Source organism: Oncorhynchus kisutch, linkage group LG23, assembly GCF_002021735.2.
Source record: "Oncorhynchus kisutch isolate 150728-3 linkage group LG23, Okis_V2, whole genome shotgun sequence".
Lineage (NCBI taxonomy): Eukaryota > Metazoa > Chordata > Actinopteri > Salmoniformes > Salmonidae > Oncorhynchus > Oncorhynchus kisutch.
In genome coordinates, this window is record NC_034196.2 from 9,003,379 (window position 1) to 9,020,455 (window position 17,077).

At 43.8% G+C, this 17,077-nt stretch overlaps 1 protein-coding gene across 5 annotated transcripts in view; it reads right to left on the reverse strand.

Annotated features, from left to right (window-relative positions):
- Positions 1-811: 811 nt before the first annotated feature.
- LOC109868031 (RILP-like protein 1) overlaps positions 812-17,077 on the reverse strand; it is a 22,222-nt gene continuing 5,956 nt past the window's right edge. Inside the window, exons 3-11 of one of the 5 annotated variants that reach the window (XM_031802760.1) lie at positions 12,400-12,518; positions 11,868-11,966; positions 10,010-10,153; positions 8,315-8,482; positions 7,330-7,380; positions 7,091-7,245; positions 6,814-6,921; positions 6,428-6,515; positions 5,753-5,863 (exon numbers count right to left, since the gene is read on the reverse strand). In XM_031802760.1, coding sequence (XP_031658620.1) covers positions 5,858-5,863; positions 6,428-6,515; positions 6,814-6,921; positions 7,091-7,245; positions 7,330-7,380; positions 8,315-8,482; positions 10,010-10,153; positions 11,868-11,966; positions 12,400-12,518 — 938 coding nt within the window. In that variant the 3' untranslated portion in view covers positions 5,753-5,857. Of the gene's footprint in view, positions 5,864-6,427; positions 6,516-6,813; positions 6,922-7,090; positions 7,246-7,329; positions 7,381-8,314; positions 8,483-10,009; positions 10,154-11,867; positions 11,967-12,399; positions 12,519-17,077 lie in introns of all 5 variants that reach the window. The other 4 variants (XM_031802759.1, XM_031802762.1, XM_031802761.1 and 1 more) reach the window with 4 other exon arrangements.

The window sequence follows — 17,077 nt, forward strand, 5'->3', positions numbered from 1 at the left end:
TGACTACCTCATGAAGCTGGTTGAGAGATTGCCAAGAGTGTTCACAGCTGTCATTAAGGCAAAGGGTGGCTACATTATAGGTGTGCCACGAGAGACTCTGGGTTCGCGCCCAGGCTCTGTCGCAGCCGGCCGCGACCTGGAGGTCCGTGGGGCGACGCACAATTGGCATAGCGTCATCCGGGTTAGGGAGGGTTTGGCCGGTAGAGATATCCTTGTCTCATCGCGCACTAGCGATCCTGTGGCGGGCCGGGCGCAGTGTACGCTAACCAGGTCGCTAGGTGCACGGTGTTTCCTCCTACACATTGGTGCGGCTGGCTTCCGGGTTGGATGCACGCTGTGTTAAGAAGCAGTGTGGCTTGGTTGGGTTTCGGAGGACTCATGCCTTTCGACCTTCATCTCTCCCGAGCCCGTACTGGAGTTGTAGCGATGAGACAAGATAGTAACTACTAACAATTGGATACCACGAAATTGGGGAGAAAATGGGGTATTTGTTTTTTTTTAAAGGGTGGCTACTTTTAATAATCTCAAATGTAAAATATATTTAGATTTGTTTAACACTTTTTTGGTTACTACATGATTCCATATGTGTCATTTCATAGTTGTAATGTCTTCACTAATATTCTACAATGTAGTAAATATTAAAATAAAGAAAAACCCTGGAATGAGTGTGTCTAAACTTTTGACTGGTACTGTACATTTTGTAAAATACTGGTTAGCATTGATGCAACAAATAAAGTTATTATTATTTTATTTTTTTGAAAGAGTGTTTTTGTCTCTATGTGTTTCTGAAGAAAGTTGACATGAAACATTCTGGGGATGACAATGTTTATTGACAGGGCATATTTGAATAAAAGGCAACAAGCTGTATCAAAACAAGGAGACATTCATCATATCTGAAATTCTTCCAATAGAAATCTACCACCAGGTGTGAAGGGGGTCCATGAAGTTTGTATACGATGACACATCTGCCCATGTTCAGATAACAATACTGTATTATTATTTCCCTTTATGTGTAAATTATGTTGTAGATGTTGCCACCAGCAGACAAGATATACTTTCTCTGGACTATTAATCCTTTTTGTCACAATAATCGTTGCTCTATTTTTGCACCTTCATTTTGTCTCTTGCATTCTAAAATAAATTATTTAACAGTTCTTCGGTCATAAGAATAGTGTCAATGTTCTCATAGTCAGGCTGAAGCATCATGTCTGATTGACGGAGTCAGAACTACTCCTCACGATCCAAAAGCTCCCTCGTCCACACTGACCATTTTGCTTCTCACAAACCTTCTTACAGCCATAGCACAGAGTTTGGCAAACTATTCTCCATGTTTGAACCCAATATTCCACGACAACATTGTAATTTGCATCTAAATTTGAGTGTTGTTCGTCTTGTCTTGTCACACTTGGTTCCAACATGGCGCCCATTCAAATGTTATATATCAAACACAGTTTACTTTTGCTTCATATGTACACCACTTGGCTAGTCCTGAAGGCACCATAAAATGCCGAAAAACAAAAAAGCAGCAGCAAGCAGCATCTGGTTAAATTAATTCAAAACAAAAATACTCCACAATACATCCATTTCCATAAGACATTGTAAAACTATAACTTTATGTGCTTAATTCACCATTTGAAAAATATAAAACCTCTAACTTGGGCATTTTATTCTAAAAAGGCTGCCCAAACTTCTAACAACAGTATGTATTTGGCAGAGCATGTTGTTGGGGAAGCAAAATAGTTGAATTGAGAATAGAGTTACCAACCATCTAGTTTGATCATGCAGTCAAGGAATAGGCAGGATGTTCCAGGTGTGCAATTCAAAAATCCCAACTCAACACCCAGTAACACGTATTATTTTATGTACAATGCCAATCTGTTAAATAAAAACGGCACCACATACTGCATGTTCACACACCATTTAGCCAGTGCTGGTGAGGGGCCTAGCCACAGCGCCCCCTAGCTGCCTCTGAGGACATGACTGGTCTAGCTCAAGGTCAAGGGGGTATGAAGATTAATCAGCATCTGCTACATCTGGGTCCGTATTCCGTTTCTTTACTGGACATAACTCTTCTCCTCCCTCTCTAAAACCTGTGACTCGTGATTCTCTTTCTGTTGTTTCTCACGTGGTTCCTCCATCTCGCTCTCCTCTCAACCATACTTTATGTACTTTCCACAAGCCTTACCAAGCCTGACTCTGTCTCTCTCTTACACCTACTGTCTCTGTCAGTTCTAACATAAAGGGAACCGCTCTGTGCATCTGTCAATTCTCCTGGGTTTCACTTTTGGATAAATAAAGGCTTTAGGGAGGTTTTTTCTTCTTCCAGGAGTCAAACGGAATCTGTTCCCCTTCACCTTCAACTCTCTCTGTCCTGTCACTTAGAAGCAGCAAAGTCATAAAATCACTATACTGCAGCAGGCACAGTAATGTTGCTGGAATAGTGGAGGCAGCTCCTGTTTTCTTTGCGACTTGCGGCAACTCTCCGTGGTTCTAAATCAATAGTTGTTTAGTGGTCCGAAACTGTCAGAAAACATGAATTTACTTGACCATGCTATAGGTCATATAACGGTTTGTTATGTGCAATATGCTTTGTGGACTTCACTGGACAGAGTTTGCTCTCCGGTTTGTGATGAAACGAAGGTGTGGTTGAATTTATTCTGCCACTGTGTCTTCTTATTGTCTCGGCCTTTAGGCCTATATATCACGGTCGCAATTATCACAATGCATAGGTTATAGTATGGGGGAAAAATCTGTCTTGGCCTCTGCAGTGATTTTACCCATGCAGCGTTACTGCACACTAACCACTGAATTACTCTATCACTTGGAGCTGATGTGCTGTGAAGTAAGCTGATCATTACGATGCTTTTAGGGACAGTTCAAAATGTATTTGCACCCCCCCCCCCCAGAAAATGTACTCAAAAATAATGATTACCACCATAAATAACAATAACTGTAGCAACCCTGTGTTTATAGACATGGATATCGACTTGACCACTTCAGCATGTTTTGTGGCACAGTCGATGCCACGCAGGGCTATGGCCAGAAGGTTGAGGGTTCACAAGCTCACTCTTCTCGCTGGCTGACTCATTACACTACGATCAGAGGCGGCTGCAGACAATGATCAGCTAGGGGGAAATCCGATTTTCAACATTTTGATGCTATATTTCTAATTATATCAAATATATGCAACAAATGTTAGACTAACACGTTTCTTTGCCAATGTACCACACACAACCAATAAGCAACAAATAACTGCATACCGATTGCCGAATTTGAGCGTTTCATCATGGATTGCGTTTTCAACACCAAAATCAAATAGAGTATGTAAACCTTCACAAACGGAAAATACACCTCTTCCTACTCAGTGTCGATCGCTTGGCTTTACAATCTCCGAATGTCATGAAACTTGTTGTGGTTTTGTAACAGATCGAATGTCCGTTGCAGTTTGGATGCTGGAATTATATTAGAGCGGAGTGGATGAACATGCGCAGGTAGCCTACAGGAGACTTTTGAAGTAAACTAATCAGATTAAAACATTGTTGACTGGTTGTGGTTATGCCACATATAAAAGGTAATACGTTTTAAAAGTTGAAATGACAAATATTTAGCCTATAATGAAGCGTTAGGTTCGAGGAATAGCCGATCAGATCGGAAAGGAGGCAGAACGCGCTTTAAGCTTTCCCGAATAAGTGGGCCTGCTGGGAGAATGATGATCCGCAACAGACAGCGCATCAGTATCAGAAGTAAAAACACAGCCAGACTGTCCTTGTACTGTGCCTTTGTAGAGCTTAAATCATTGCATTGCGGTGTCTTGGTAGGATCATGTATTGTCCCCAAGGCCATACACGTGTAATTAACTGAATAATGGATTAATTTGATGCCAGACAGCGAATAAAAATATATTCATAATAAAAATTACAAATAAAGTTGTATTCATTAATACCATTTTTTTTGTACAAGACCTAGCGGCTTCACCAAGATATTTTAGCCTCTTTGTATTCCCAATTTTGACACGAATGTAGCAAACAACAGGACAAGGAAGTGAAATCCGGTCACTGGCGTCAAAGGCAAACACCCTATGCATCGTGCCAATAGGGTTAACCCACTTGGTATTAATTGTATCATGGCTCATACAGCGAGTATTGTGACAGTATAATGGGTTTGGAATGACAGTCACAGGGACCAGGGTTTGAGTCCCAGTCAGGGTACCCCCCTAATCCACTATATTGGTTTCAGGTGTTGGAGAACACCATTGAAAGCATGTCCCAGCTAAGTTTCACTCACAGTCCATTTGTGTTAGGCTAGAAGTGTTTCTGTCAGGTTTCTGTACTGCACATGTGATGGCAGAGTATGCAAAACAAATGTGCACCCGATTGATACCAATCTTCATGATATCATTCTGCCCAGGTAGGCCTACTTTTGCAGTCAACATTTAATTGGAAGGTTTGCGGGGGAAACGTTTTAAATGCACCGCGGATTTTCTAGTCTTCCCATTAGAAGTGTGTAATTCAGGCTGACTACTAGCATCTATTGAGTTGCAACGTCCCATAAATTGAATGTCCAAATCAACTTAAAGTATCAACAAAGAGTTTTGCATCGACACAATTCGAAAGGATGGTTACAGCTAAATTGTTTCCTTTTACTATTTGCGATTCTCAAATTATTATTTTGATTCCCATGATTCGATTCACCACAATTGAACCCCAACTACTATTGTACAATTTTTTATTTCACCTTTATTTAACCAGGTAGGCCAGTTGAGAACAAGTTCTCATTTCCAACTTTCCGACCTGGCGAAGCACATCGTTCAGTTAGTAAAAAATAATCATTTAAAAGAATCGATTCATTTGAATTAAATCCATAACTATTTTATTAAACGTTTGACTATTTTTAGAACTGTGAAGAGGGGAATCAGTTATATAGTAGATCAAATGTGTTTGGCCTAAACAAGATGAATAAGAGAGCTTTTTGAGCTGCATATATCATGTCTTGACTGTTCTTTCCTGCGCAATGATGACCCTGGCCTCTCTACTGCCTATCAGCTATTCGTTTTTGTTCTTGTGGATTTATATTGAAAATCGGTGCAGATTTGAATGATATTATGTGGTATGATTGCCAGTTAACTTATTGCAGATCCACTATTGTCACTATGTATAGAGGGATAGAGTTGACTGTATAGTAATCATGCAGAAAAGTGTAGTGCATAAGGGAAGTACCAAAACACCTTGATAGGGGAGGTGCAAGCAAACAGATGAGGAAATGTGACTATATGGAAGACATTATATAGTAAAACCTGCTAAATGGGGAATGTAAACCAGGGAAAAAAATACACCACCCTCCCCTGTGCCCAATAAAAAAAATCTGACAACCCTCCCCAAAGCAAAAAAAACATGTTTGACAACCCTCCCCTATTTTGGACCAACTCCCCACCCCAGTAAATTTCGACCTGTCCCTTAAGTGCTGCTGCAGCTCACATGGTGGGCATGGACGGGGCATTACAGTGAGATGATTCTGAGTGACCTCATCATAAAGCGCTGTCCAATTACGACGTCACATTCTCCTGGTAAGACGTTGCACGCATCAACCAATGGTTGTGTGCCACGTCATTGACTATTTCATCGCCTGACAGATTGCTATAACATGTGATGTGGTTAGTTGATACTTAAAATACCTATCCATGCGTTGTAAGATCTGGCAGGCGTCAACAATGCCCGGTCAGAGGAACGTGCCCTATATGTGCTGCAAAGCCTCCTGGGCCTGTTCGGTGTACACCTCATCCTTTCCCGCCCACGAGCTGAAGCTGTCTTCAAACTGTGCATTCCGCTGGGAGTTCCGCCTCTTGTCGCGAGAGAAGAAGCTAAACCTGAGAGAGAAGAGGAAGCGAGGATGGAAAAGTACAGAGAAAAGAGAGACAAAAAAGTGGACTTCACTACCCAGCGTCATTGTTGCCGTATGTCCTCCAGACATATTCTTTAGTCTCTCATGACTTTAGAGTTCTGTGGTTATAACTGTTAAAATACAGAGACCTGAGATGCATTTATACACAGTGAGTTCTGAGATGAGACAAAGTGCATCATGGTTAGAGTTATATGCACAAAGCAACAGAAGCAGAGGAAAAGCAAAAAAAATCTGTTAACGGGACAGGAATTGAATACACACCCTATTCTGACTGGCTGATTTGATCATTCAAATCATCTTTCCATTGGACAGTGATTTAGATAGCCCCACAGTCAGCCAATCAGAATATAAACATCTACAACGGATGAGAGGGTCCATGCAGGTGCGATAACCAGGGCCCAGAGTTTTTACTGGTCAGATCACAAAGTCAGGAATAACTCCTGGCCCCACCAATATGACATACAGGGGAAGAAGGTGTTAGCTAAGACAGTGAGTGACACAGAGGCCAACCAATAACGGGGGGTCGTACAAGGGATATGAGATGTCTGATTGGCTGTAAAGTGGGGTCATCTGAAATCAACCCAGCTGCCACCATCGGCATTATGGCTGTGAAGATCCTGTCACACAGAGGTACGCGCACGCACACACACACACACACACACACACACACACACACACACACACACACACACACACACACACACACACACACACACACACACACACACACACACACACACACACACACACACATTCACAGAAAGACAAGCAGAGATAGAGAGAGAGGGAGAGGGAAGAGAGGGACCACATCAAACACAGCTCATTTGATGTATTTCCTTCCGCTGTGAGTTACGTTGCTACACACAGTTTAGTGTAGATCAGAATCCAGCGTATCTGCGGGTGTGTGGTACGTACAGGCGTTTGATTCCTGACTCGGGCTGTGCGTTGGGTCGGGGCCGCGCCCTCAGTTGTTCGGGAGAAGGGGAAGGAGTAGGGGGGCCGGTCTCGTCCTCCGCCTCTTCACTGGAGAGAGAGAGGAAAAACAGTCATCACTGCACCATCATCACTGTCAATATTGTTGACTCCAATACTGTTAACTTTTAACTTCTTAAATTTAACTTAAACTTGTGTTAATCTCATCTGATTAAAAAAAAACATGTTCTGTTTGTATGGTGAAAATAAATAGGGCTGCCTTTTGTAGTAGGCGATCTCCTCCTGCAGCATGAACACTTTGGCCTTGAGCTCGTTTCTCTCGTGCAGAACGTCTCTCAGCTCCTGCAGTGTGAACCGGGGCCTGTTGGGATCCTTCTGGTCCAGGCCTCCCCCCTCCTCATCACATAGCGCCTCCTAGTGAGATACAGCCACATTACACCGTGGGACGAAGGAAGAAAGGAAAGGAAGGAATAGAGGACAGGCAGGAAGGAGGGATACCTTGGTAAAGTGTTGGAACAGAGCAGGTGTGTCCTCATCACACATCGCCTCCTAGTGGCACAGGAAGAGAACTGTAGGTCAGACACTGGGCCCTGTTCCAATACTTAAGAAATGCACCCTTCTCTCCTCCCTTCCTTCATTCCCTACAGCCAGAAGTGCACCTCAGGTTGAGATACTTCAGACTAACTCAGTGCATGCAACCAACAGAGGTCAGTCATGCAGAAAACAGTCTTAAGCCACTCTGTAGCAAATGGCGTGTGAAAAAAGAGGCATTAAGGACAGTCATGCTATAATCGTTACAGGCTGAGCTTGTGTTCCGAGGTCCCGTTGGTACAAACTACATACTCTGCTATTGCGTGTGTTGCAGGGACTAGTCCATGTGCTGTTACAGGGCCGTCAGAGCAGTCTATGTTTAGAGGTGACAGCTGCAGTGGTACGGTCTGCCCCAGTGGGTGTAGGGACAGTGGGTTCTCACACGCACACACAGTCTGACATAGTTGGCACAGGGATACAAGACTCCCACATGCTTTGTGCCGTCAAAATCAACAGTTAGGGTGCACACACTGGGGTAGTAGAACTGCAGGCAGGAGCACACACACACACTCCCACATACACACTGTGCACGTTTATAACACACCCCGACACACACGCCGACTGTGCGCATACTCCAACACATACCGTATGCGTACACAAAACCTCACTCTTCCTCTTCCTATTCCTCTCAAACACACACCCATGTGGTAAAGTTAGGGAAAAGGGTTCACTGACTCAAGTGTGGCTGAATCAAAAACACAGCCCATGAAATGCAATCAAACTTCACAATCCCACGCGTACAGGTGAATGAGGCAGCATCTCAACTCTGTGCTCTAGCGATAGCAGCGTCAATAGGACACTGTTTAAGGGGACAGTGTGTGGTGCAAAGGTTAGAGGTCACGGCAAACACACCATTCTGGGGGCGGCTAGCTAGCTAGCACAACGGTGTTACCCATAGCAACACTGCCTCTTCCTCTACATCCTCATCATCGTCATCCAGGGACGGGAGGCGCGGGGCCGGATCGTACCCCCCCAACATCAGCTCAGGGTGGTAGTGTCTGTCTGGTTCTGGCCAGCCCACACCCTGAGCCCCCACCTCTGAGGAGCAGGGGCTACCAGGCTGTGAGGGGGAGATATTTTTTGTATTGTACCTTTATTGAGGGTTAGTCATTGTAAAAGAAAAGTGACAATATAAATGGTACTACAGAGTACTGTGGGTGATATGTGTTCCACTTTCTGTATGAAGTCTGTGAAAAATCTGTTTTTCATTCAGCTACCAGTAAACCAGTTTGGTGTGCATGTGACTACAAAGGTCATTGCCAGGTCACTTTTAGCTGTCCTGAATTGTCTGGCTGCCTTTCTGTCTCTGTCTACATGTCTCTGGCTTGCATGCTGGTTGGCTAGCTAGCTGGCTGTGGAGGGGTAGAGAGGGGGGGCTATTTCTGTCCTGCCCCCCTTCCCTCCACCTCCACCTCCCACCCCTCATATGATAGCCAGGTCATGTTTTCCAAGGAGGCAGAGACTACGGCTCTACAGGCTGTCAGTCAGACTGCTATAAACTGACTCAGGCTGCAAAGATTTTCTCATAGATGTGAAAAGAAAAGATAATACTCATCCAGCGGCTGCCAGGGTTATAATGAAGCACATAGGGCTGCTGGGGGCAAGTCTCCCTGTAATAACTGTGTAGTTACCTGTGCAGGTGAGCCTTAACTGTGTAGCTGCCAGTGTGCCTGGCTGGTTCTACCAACCTGAGCAGGTGTTGTTATTACCTGTGCAGGGGAGGGGGGATGGGGAGGTGTTGTTATTAACTGGGGGAGGGGGGCTGGGGAGGTGTTGTTATTACCTGTGGGGGGGAGGGGGGATGGGGAGGTGTTGTTATTAACTGTGCGGGGGAGGGGGGCTGGGGAGGTGTTGTTATTACCTGTGCGGGGGAGGGGGGCTGGGGAGATGTTATTACCTGTACGGCGGAGGGGGGCTGGGGAGATGTTATTACCTGTGCGGGGGAGGGGGGCTGGGGAGATGTTATTACCTGTGCAGGGGAGGGGGGCTGGGGAGGTGTTGTTATTAACTGTGCGGGGGAGGGGGGCTGGGGAGATGTTATTACCTGTGCAGGGGAGGGGGGCTGGGGAGGTGTTGTTATTAACTGTGCGGGGGAGGGGGGCTGGGGAGATGTTATTACCTGTGCGGGGGAGGGAGGCTGGGGAGGTGTTATTACCTGTGCGGGGGAGGGAGGCTGGGGAGATGTTATTACCTGTACGGCGGAGGGGGGCTGGGGAGATGTTATTACCTGTACGGCGGAGGGGGGCTGGGGAGATGTTATTACCTGTACGGCGGAGGGGGGCTGGGGAGATGTTATTACCTGTACGGCGGAGGGGGGCTGGGGAGATGTTATTACCTGTACGGCGGAGGGGGGCTGGGGAGATGTTATTACCTGTACGGGGGAGGGGGGCTGGGGAGATGTTATTACCTGTACGGCGGAGGGGGGCTGGGGAGATGTTATTACCTGTGCGGGGGAGGGGGGCTGGGGAGATGTTATTACCTGTGCGGGGGAGGGAGGCTGGGGAGATGTTATTACCTGTGCGGGGGAGGGGGGCTGGGGAGATGTTATTACCTGTGCGGAGGAGGGGGGCTGGGGAGATGTTATTACCTGTGCGGGGGAAGGGGGCTGGAGAGGAGGCTCCTCTAAACCCTGAGGCGTGTCTCCTTGCAGGCGCTCCCTTAAACGTGTCACTTCCTGCCGAAGTGCTCCCATTTCCTGTACCCGTGCCTGAGCTCCCGCCTCCAGTTCCACCTTAAGATACAAATATAATAATATACTGAACAAAAATATAAAGGCAACATGTAATGTGTTGGTTCCATGTTAAATGAGCTGAAATAAAAGATACCAGAAATTTTCCAGACGCACAAAAAGATTATTTCTCAAAAATTTTGGGCACAAATATGTTTACATCCCTGTTAGTGAGCCTTTCTCCTTTGCCAAGATAATCCATCCACCTGACTGGTGTGACATATCAAGAAGCTGATTACACAGGTGCATCTTGTGCTGGGGACAATAAAAGGCCACTCTAAAATGCACAGATCGTGCAGGAATGTCCACCAGAGCTGGTGCATGAGAACTGATAGTTCATTTCTTGACCATAAGCCGCCTCCAACGTCACGAGGCAGTATGTCCAACCGGTCTCACAACCGCAGACCATGTGTAACCACGCCAGCCCTCCACTTCCGCCTTCTTCACCTGTGGGATCGTCTGAGAACAGCCACCTGGACAGCTGATGAAACTGAGGAGTATTTCTGTCTGTAATAAAGCCTTTTGGTGTGAAAAACTTCATTCTGATTGGCTGGGCCTGGCTCCCCCGTGGTTGGGGATGGCTCCTATTGTCACGCCCTGGCCAGAGAGGCTTTTTATTCTCTATTTTGGTTAGGCCAGATTGTGACTAGGGTGGGCGTTCTATGTTCTTTTTTCTATGTTTTTGTATTTCTTTGTTTTTGGCCGGTTATGCTGTCTGTCGTTGTCTCTAATTGAGAACCATACTTAGGTAGCTCTTGCCCACATGGGTTTTGTGGGTAGTTATTTTCTGTTTAGTGTGTGTTGCACCTGACGGAGCAGTTTCGGTTGTGCCTTTTGTTACTTTGTAATTTAGTGTTCAGTTATATTTATAAAATGCCAAACACGTACCACGCTGCACCTTGGTCCTCACCTTCTTCCACCAACGGCCGTTACACCTATGCTCTCCCAGACCCACCCATGGCTGCGGCCCTTCCCAGTTATGTAAAATCCATAGATTAGGGCCTAACTTGCTGACTAGACCGGACAAGCGCGTGCGTCCTCGTGTGCCATCGCTCACATGTGGATTTTCTCCATCCACATCAGGACACAAATATTGAAATATCAAAACAAACTCTGAACCAACTATATACATTTGGGGAAAGGTCGAAGCACATGAAACATTCAAGGCAATTTAGCTAGATAGCTTGCTGTTGCTAGGTTATTTGTCCTAGGATATAAACATTGGGTTGTTATTTTACCTGAATTGCACAAGGTCCTCTACTCTGACAATTAATCCACAGATAAAAGGGTAAAAGTTAGTTTCTAGTAATCTCTCCTCCTTCAGTCTTCTTCTTCGGACTTTATATGGCGGTTGGCAACCAACTTTAAGGTGCATTACCACCACCAACTGGACTGGAGTGTGCACCTCAGTTCATCTTTCAATCACCCACGTAGGTATATGCTCCTAAAAACCAATGAGGAAATGGGAGAGGAGGGACTTGCAGCTCGTCAAGCATCAAAAATATAACCAAGTTCTATTTTAGCGCCTGGCTACGCAGACGCTCATTGACGCGGGCGAGCACGTTATTTCAGTTGACTGATTTCCTTATATGAACTTGTTGAAATTGTTGAACTTATATTCTTGTTCAGTATACATTGTTGAAGTACTTCTGAACTATTTTGTTTTTCAAATACTGTGGGTAATAAAATATGTATTACACATCCTAAGGCGCCCAACCTTCTGCTCGATGAGGGCTTTCCCCTGAGCTTCCACCACGGAGATCTTGTGGCGCAGGTCATGGTTGATCTTCATCAGACGAGACTGCTGCTGCTGGAGCTAGAGATATTGAGGAATGGAGGGGAAGGGAGGTGCGGGGAGGGAGATGGACGGATGGGTGGAAGTAAAGAGGGGGATAGAAACAAGAAGAGATGGTGGTAGAGTGAGTCGGAGAGAGAGTAGGGGACAGGCGGAATAGAGAGGAACGTGGGCCCAGAGAGGGAAGAAGTACAGGGGGATGTGACAGAGGGAAACAGAGGGTCAGGTCATTGATCCATCAAATCAATAAACTTTAATAAATAAACAAATCCCCCCATAGCCTACAAGCAGTCCCTGACCCCTAACCCAGTCTCCCCTTGACACTGATCTAAGGTCAGTGTTGTGTTCTACCTCCTAATGGTTAAGGTTGGGATTGGGGAAGGGTCAGCTGATCTTAGGTCTGTGCAAAGGGACATGTTCTACCCCAAGCAAGCACCCATCCTGCTGCCCTTACTGCCTCAACATCCTCGTTCTTGAGCGTTAGCTCACGGTCTTTGGCTCGGATCTCGTCTCTCTGCTTGTCCACCACCTCCTTCAGCTTCTTCATCACCTGGCGCTCCCGCTCCGACATACCTGGCAACGCAGCAGAGAAAACATGGCAGAGCAGAGAGGGTTAACTCAGTATGGATGAACAATATAAATACCTGGCAGCCAAGACACAGGAGAAAGGATCCAGCTTAGAACAACATGAATACTCTTTGTGTGAGTATGTGTATTATTTGTACACCTTTTGTACTGCACTAAAGAATAAATCAAGTGATTATGAGCACAGCAACCGAGTTCCTGTCTGTAAGCCCGACTAGCTAGGTTTAAAATAGCAAACAGTCACACATACGTACTTGATATCTCTGACACAGAAACGGTGTACCCGTGGCTGACGCACAGCCCTGAATATCAGCAATGGAGGAAGCCAGACTTTAAAACCTCAGGCAGGACTGAGCTGGTGGAGAGGGGACTTAGTGGGGACTTATGTGTGCGTGATGTGTGATTATGTAGTGTGTGTCTGTGTGTGTGTGTCTAGCATAGGGATGGGCATGAGTAATCGACTCAAGTACTCGAACGGACGTCAAAACTTGACCTTTAACCAAAGATCTACTTTTTTCAAATACTGTAAAGGTATTTGGTGGAATGTGCTTTTTGGCTGCCCAAATGGGCAAGTGAAATGTATCCTCCCAAAAATGTTGTCTTGAAGACAAGGTTAATTTGCTTTGACTCTAGTGTTCCATTTGTACTAGTGCATTTGTAGGGTACAACGAAAAAGAAACCAAGCCAAGCATCCCACAGTTCTTCTCCCTAAATTCCCTATCCCCTCCGTGTCTTATTCACTCAATTGTGTCCAACTGCTCTCTCTACACACGCGTGCTGAGAGTGCACACAAAATCCCGTAAGGCCTACACAATTAATTGCCTATAAAACTCTACAGGGCCTTCAGAAAGTACTCACTCTTTGACTTTTTCCACATTTTGTGGTGTTACAGCCTGAATTAAATCAAGATTTTTGGTCACTGGCCTACACACAATACCCAATAAAGTCAGTGGAATTATGTTTTTCTATAAAAAATGTATTACAAATGAGAAGCTGAAATGTCTTGAGTCAATAAGTATTCAACCCCTTTGTTATGGCAAGCCTAAATAAGTTCAGGTGTAAATATTCACATATTTACACCTGAAAGTGTATGTCTATAAGTCACATAAGTGGCATGGACTAACTCTGTATGCAATAATAGTGTTTAACATAATTTTTTTAATTGACTACTTCATCTCTGTACCCCACACATACAATTATCTGCAAGGTCCCTCAGTCGAGCAGTGCATTTCAAACATAGATTCAACCACAAAGACCAGGGAGGTTTTCCAATGCCTCGCAAAGAAAGGAACCCTTTGAGCATGGTGAAGTTATTAGTTACAATTTGGATGGTGTATCAATACACCCAGTCACTACAAAGATACAGGTGTCCTTCCTAACTCAGTTGCCAGAGAGGAAGGAAACCACTCAGGGATTTCACAATGAGGCCAATGGTGACTTTAAAACAGTTACAGAGTTTAATGGCTGTGATAGGAGAACTGGATGGATCAACAACAATGTAGTTACTCCACAATATTAACCTAATTGACAGAGTGAAAAGAAGGAATCCTGTACAGAATAAAATATTCCAAAAACATGCTACCTGTTTGCAACAAGGCACTAAAATAATACTGCAGAAAATGTAGCAAAGCAAATAAGTTTTTGTCCTGAACAGAAAGTGTTATGTCTGGGGCAAATCCAATAAAAAAATCCAATAATTTCAGGATAATAAAAGAAAGTGGAAAGTGGAGCTAAGCACAGGCAAAATCCTATAGGAAAGCCTCGTTCAGTCTGCTTTCCACCAGACACCGGGAGATGAATTCACCTTTCAGCAATACAACAACCTAAAACACAACGCCAAATCTACACTGGAGTTGCTTACTAAGAAAACAGTGAATGTTCCTAAGTGGCCGGGTTACAGTCTTGACTTAAATCTGCTTGAAAATCTGTGGCTAGACCTAAAAATGGTTGTCTAGCAATGATCAACAACCAATTTGACAGAGCTTGAAGAATTTTGAAAATAATTAAGGGTAAATGTTGCACAATCCAGGTGTGGAAAGCTCTTCGAGGCTTACCCAGAAAGACTCACAGCTGTAATCGCTGCCAAAGGTGATTCTAACATGCATTTACTCAGGGGGTTGAATACTTATCTAATCAAGATACAGTACATTAGTGTTTTATTTTTCATGATTTATTTTTCCTTCCACTTTGACAATACAGAGTTGTAAACACAGCAAAATTTGGAAAAAGCCAAGGGGTGTGAACACTTTCCGAAGGCCCTGTAACTGATGGGATACACAAGCTACATTCCTTGCCAAATGACAACAGTTTTATCACAAATTTAAAATTGAGTTTTTGATTGAAGTAGAGAAATAGGTGTTCCAACAACGAGCTGCAGTTTTGGAATAATTGCGTTCTGTCTATTTTCCGCATAGGCTCCTTTGCAAATTGCGAGTGCCATTTAGAGGCTAGGCTATAACCCCCCTAAACATAGACAGGTTCCACGCTGAAAAAATGATCAAGAAAAACAACATCTTTTTTTTATCGAAATCATTAAGCCTATAGGCCTACTGACCAAATAGATGTCATGGCTTTAATTCATCACCATGCAGGGTTCAATGTGGACAGGCAGAATAAACTAAATCTAACGTCTATATCGAGAGAGAAAAAACACCGATTTTGTTTTGTAACCCTGAAAAATGTCTATCAAACGCGCCAAATTGAGCCCCCTTTCAAATTGTCCCTCTTTGAGAATAACTGTTCCAGACCCGAAATGCGCATCACTATGGCTGACCCTGTAAAACACATTTCACTGCACCTATCCGGTGTATGTGTCAATAAAACATCACAATCATCAGCACTTTGCACTGGCAACTTTTTTTAATTCTGAAAAATATTTTGTCATATTTAATTCTGTTATATTACATCATGTTTTGTTTTAATACTAAAAAATAGGTGTGTCTTGACTGTGATAAGGGCTTGGGAAATAAGTGGCTTGTCTGCTAAATTAACAAAACAAGGCTTTGCCATTGCACAGTCATCGGCTTCTACAAGCAAGTGCCACTGCTGAGTTTCCTACCTTTATAAAGACTGTTTATTTATTTTTAACCTTTATTTAACTAGGCAAGTCAGTTAAGAACTTAAGAACAAATTCTTATTTTCAATTACGGCCTAGGAACAGTGGGCTAACTGCCTTGTTCAGGGGCAGAACGACAGATTTTTACCTTGTCAGCTCTGGGATTCGATCTGGCAACCTTTCGGTTACTAGTACACCACTTTCACCACTGGCCTACGCTGCCACTGTGCTCCACAATATAGGCTAATATAACCAGTTGATATTATGGGTTCAATAAATTAATCTTAAATGGTACTTTTTTTATTGACTGAGTGCCTTCAGAAAGTATTCATACCCATTGACTTATTCCACATTTTGTTGTGTTACAGCAACTCCAATTGTATTTTCTTCTCTCAAACATCTACACGCAATGTGCCATAATGACAAAGTGAAAACATGTTTTTAGAAATCTTTGCCAATATTATCAAAAATGAAATACCCAAATATCTCATTTACATAAGTATTCACACCCGAGTCAATACTTTGTAGATGCACCTTTGCGAGCAATTACAGCTGTGAGGTTTTCTGGGTAAGTCTCTAAGAGCTTTCCACACCTGAATTGTGTAACATTTACCCATTATTCTTCTCAAATGTCTTCAAGCTCTGTTAAACTGGTTGTTGATCATTGCTAGACATCTATTTTCAGATCTTGCCATACATTTTCAAGTATATTTAAGTGAAAACTGTAATCCGGCCATTCAGGAACATTCACTGTCTTCTTGGTAAGCAACTTGAGTGTAGATTTGGCCTTGTGTTTTAGGTTATTGTTCTGTTGAAAGGTGAATACATCTCCCAGTGTCTTGTGAGAATCAGACTGAACCAGGTTTTCCTCCAGGATTTTGCCTGTGCATTTTTGCCTCCATTCCATTAATTTTTTTATCCTGAAAAACTCCCCAATCCTTAACGATTACAAGCATACCCATAACATGATGCAGCCACCACTGTGCTTGAAAATATGGAGAGTGGTACTCAGTAATGTGTTGTGTTTGCCCCAAACAACACTTTGTATGCAGGGCAACATTTTTGCAGTATTACTTTAGTGCCTTGTTGCAAACAGGCTGCATGTTTTGGGATATGTTTATTCTGTACAGGCTTCCTTCTGTTCACTCTGTCAATTAGCTAAGTATTGTGGAGTAACTACAATGTTGTTGATCCATCCTCAGTTTTCTTCTATCACAGCCATTAAACTCTGTAACTGTTTTAAAGTCACCATTGGCCTCATGGTGAAATCCACAAGCGTTTTCCTTCCTCTCTGGCAAATGATTTAGGAAGGATGCCTGTATCTTTGTAGTGACTGAGTGTATTGATGCTAGAGGTCCACCGATTCTGATTTTTCAACGCAGATACCGATTATTGGAGGACCAAAAAAGCCGATACCGATTAATCTGCCGATCTTTTTTGCCATTTTATTTTTAAAATTGACAATTACAACAATACTGAATGAACACTTATT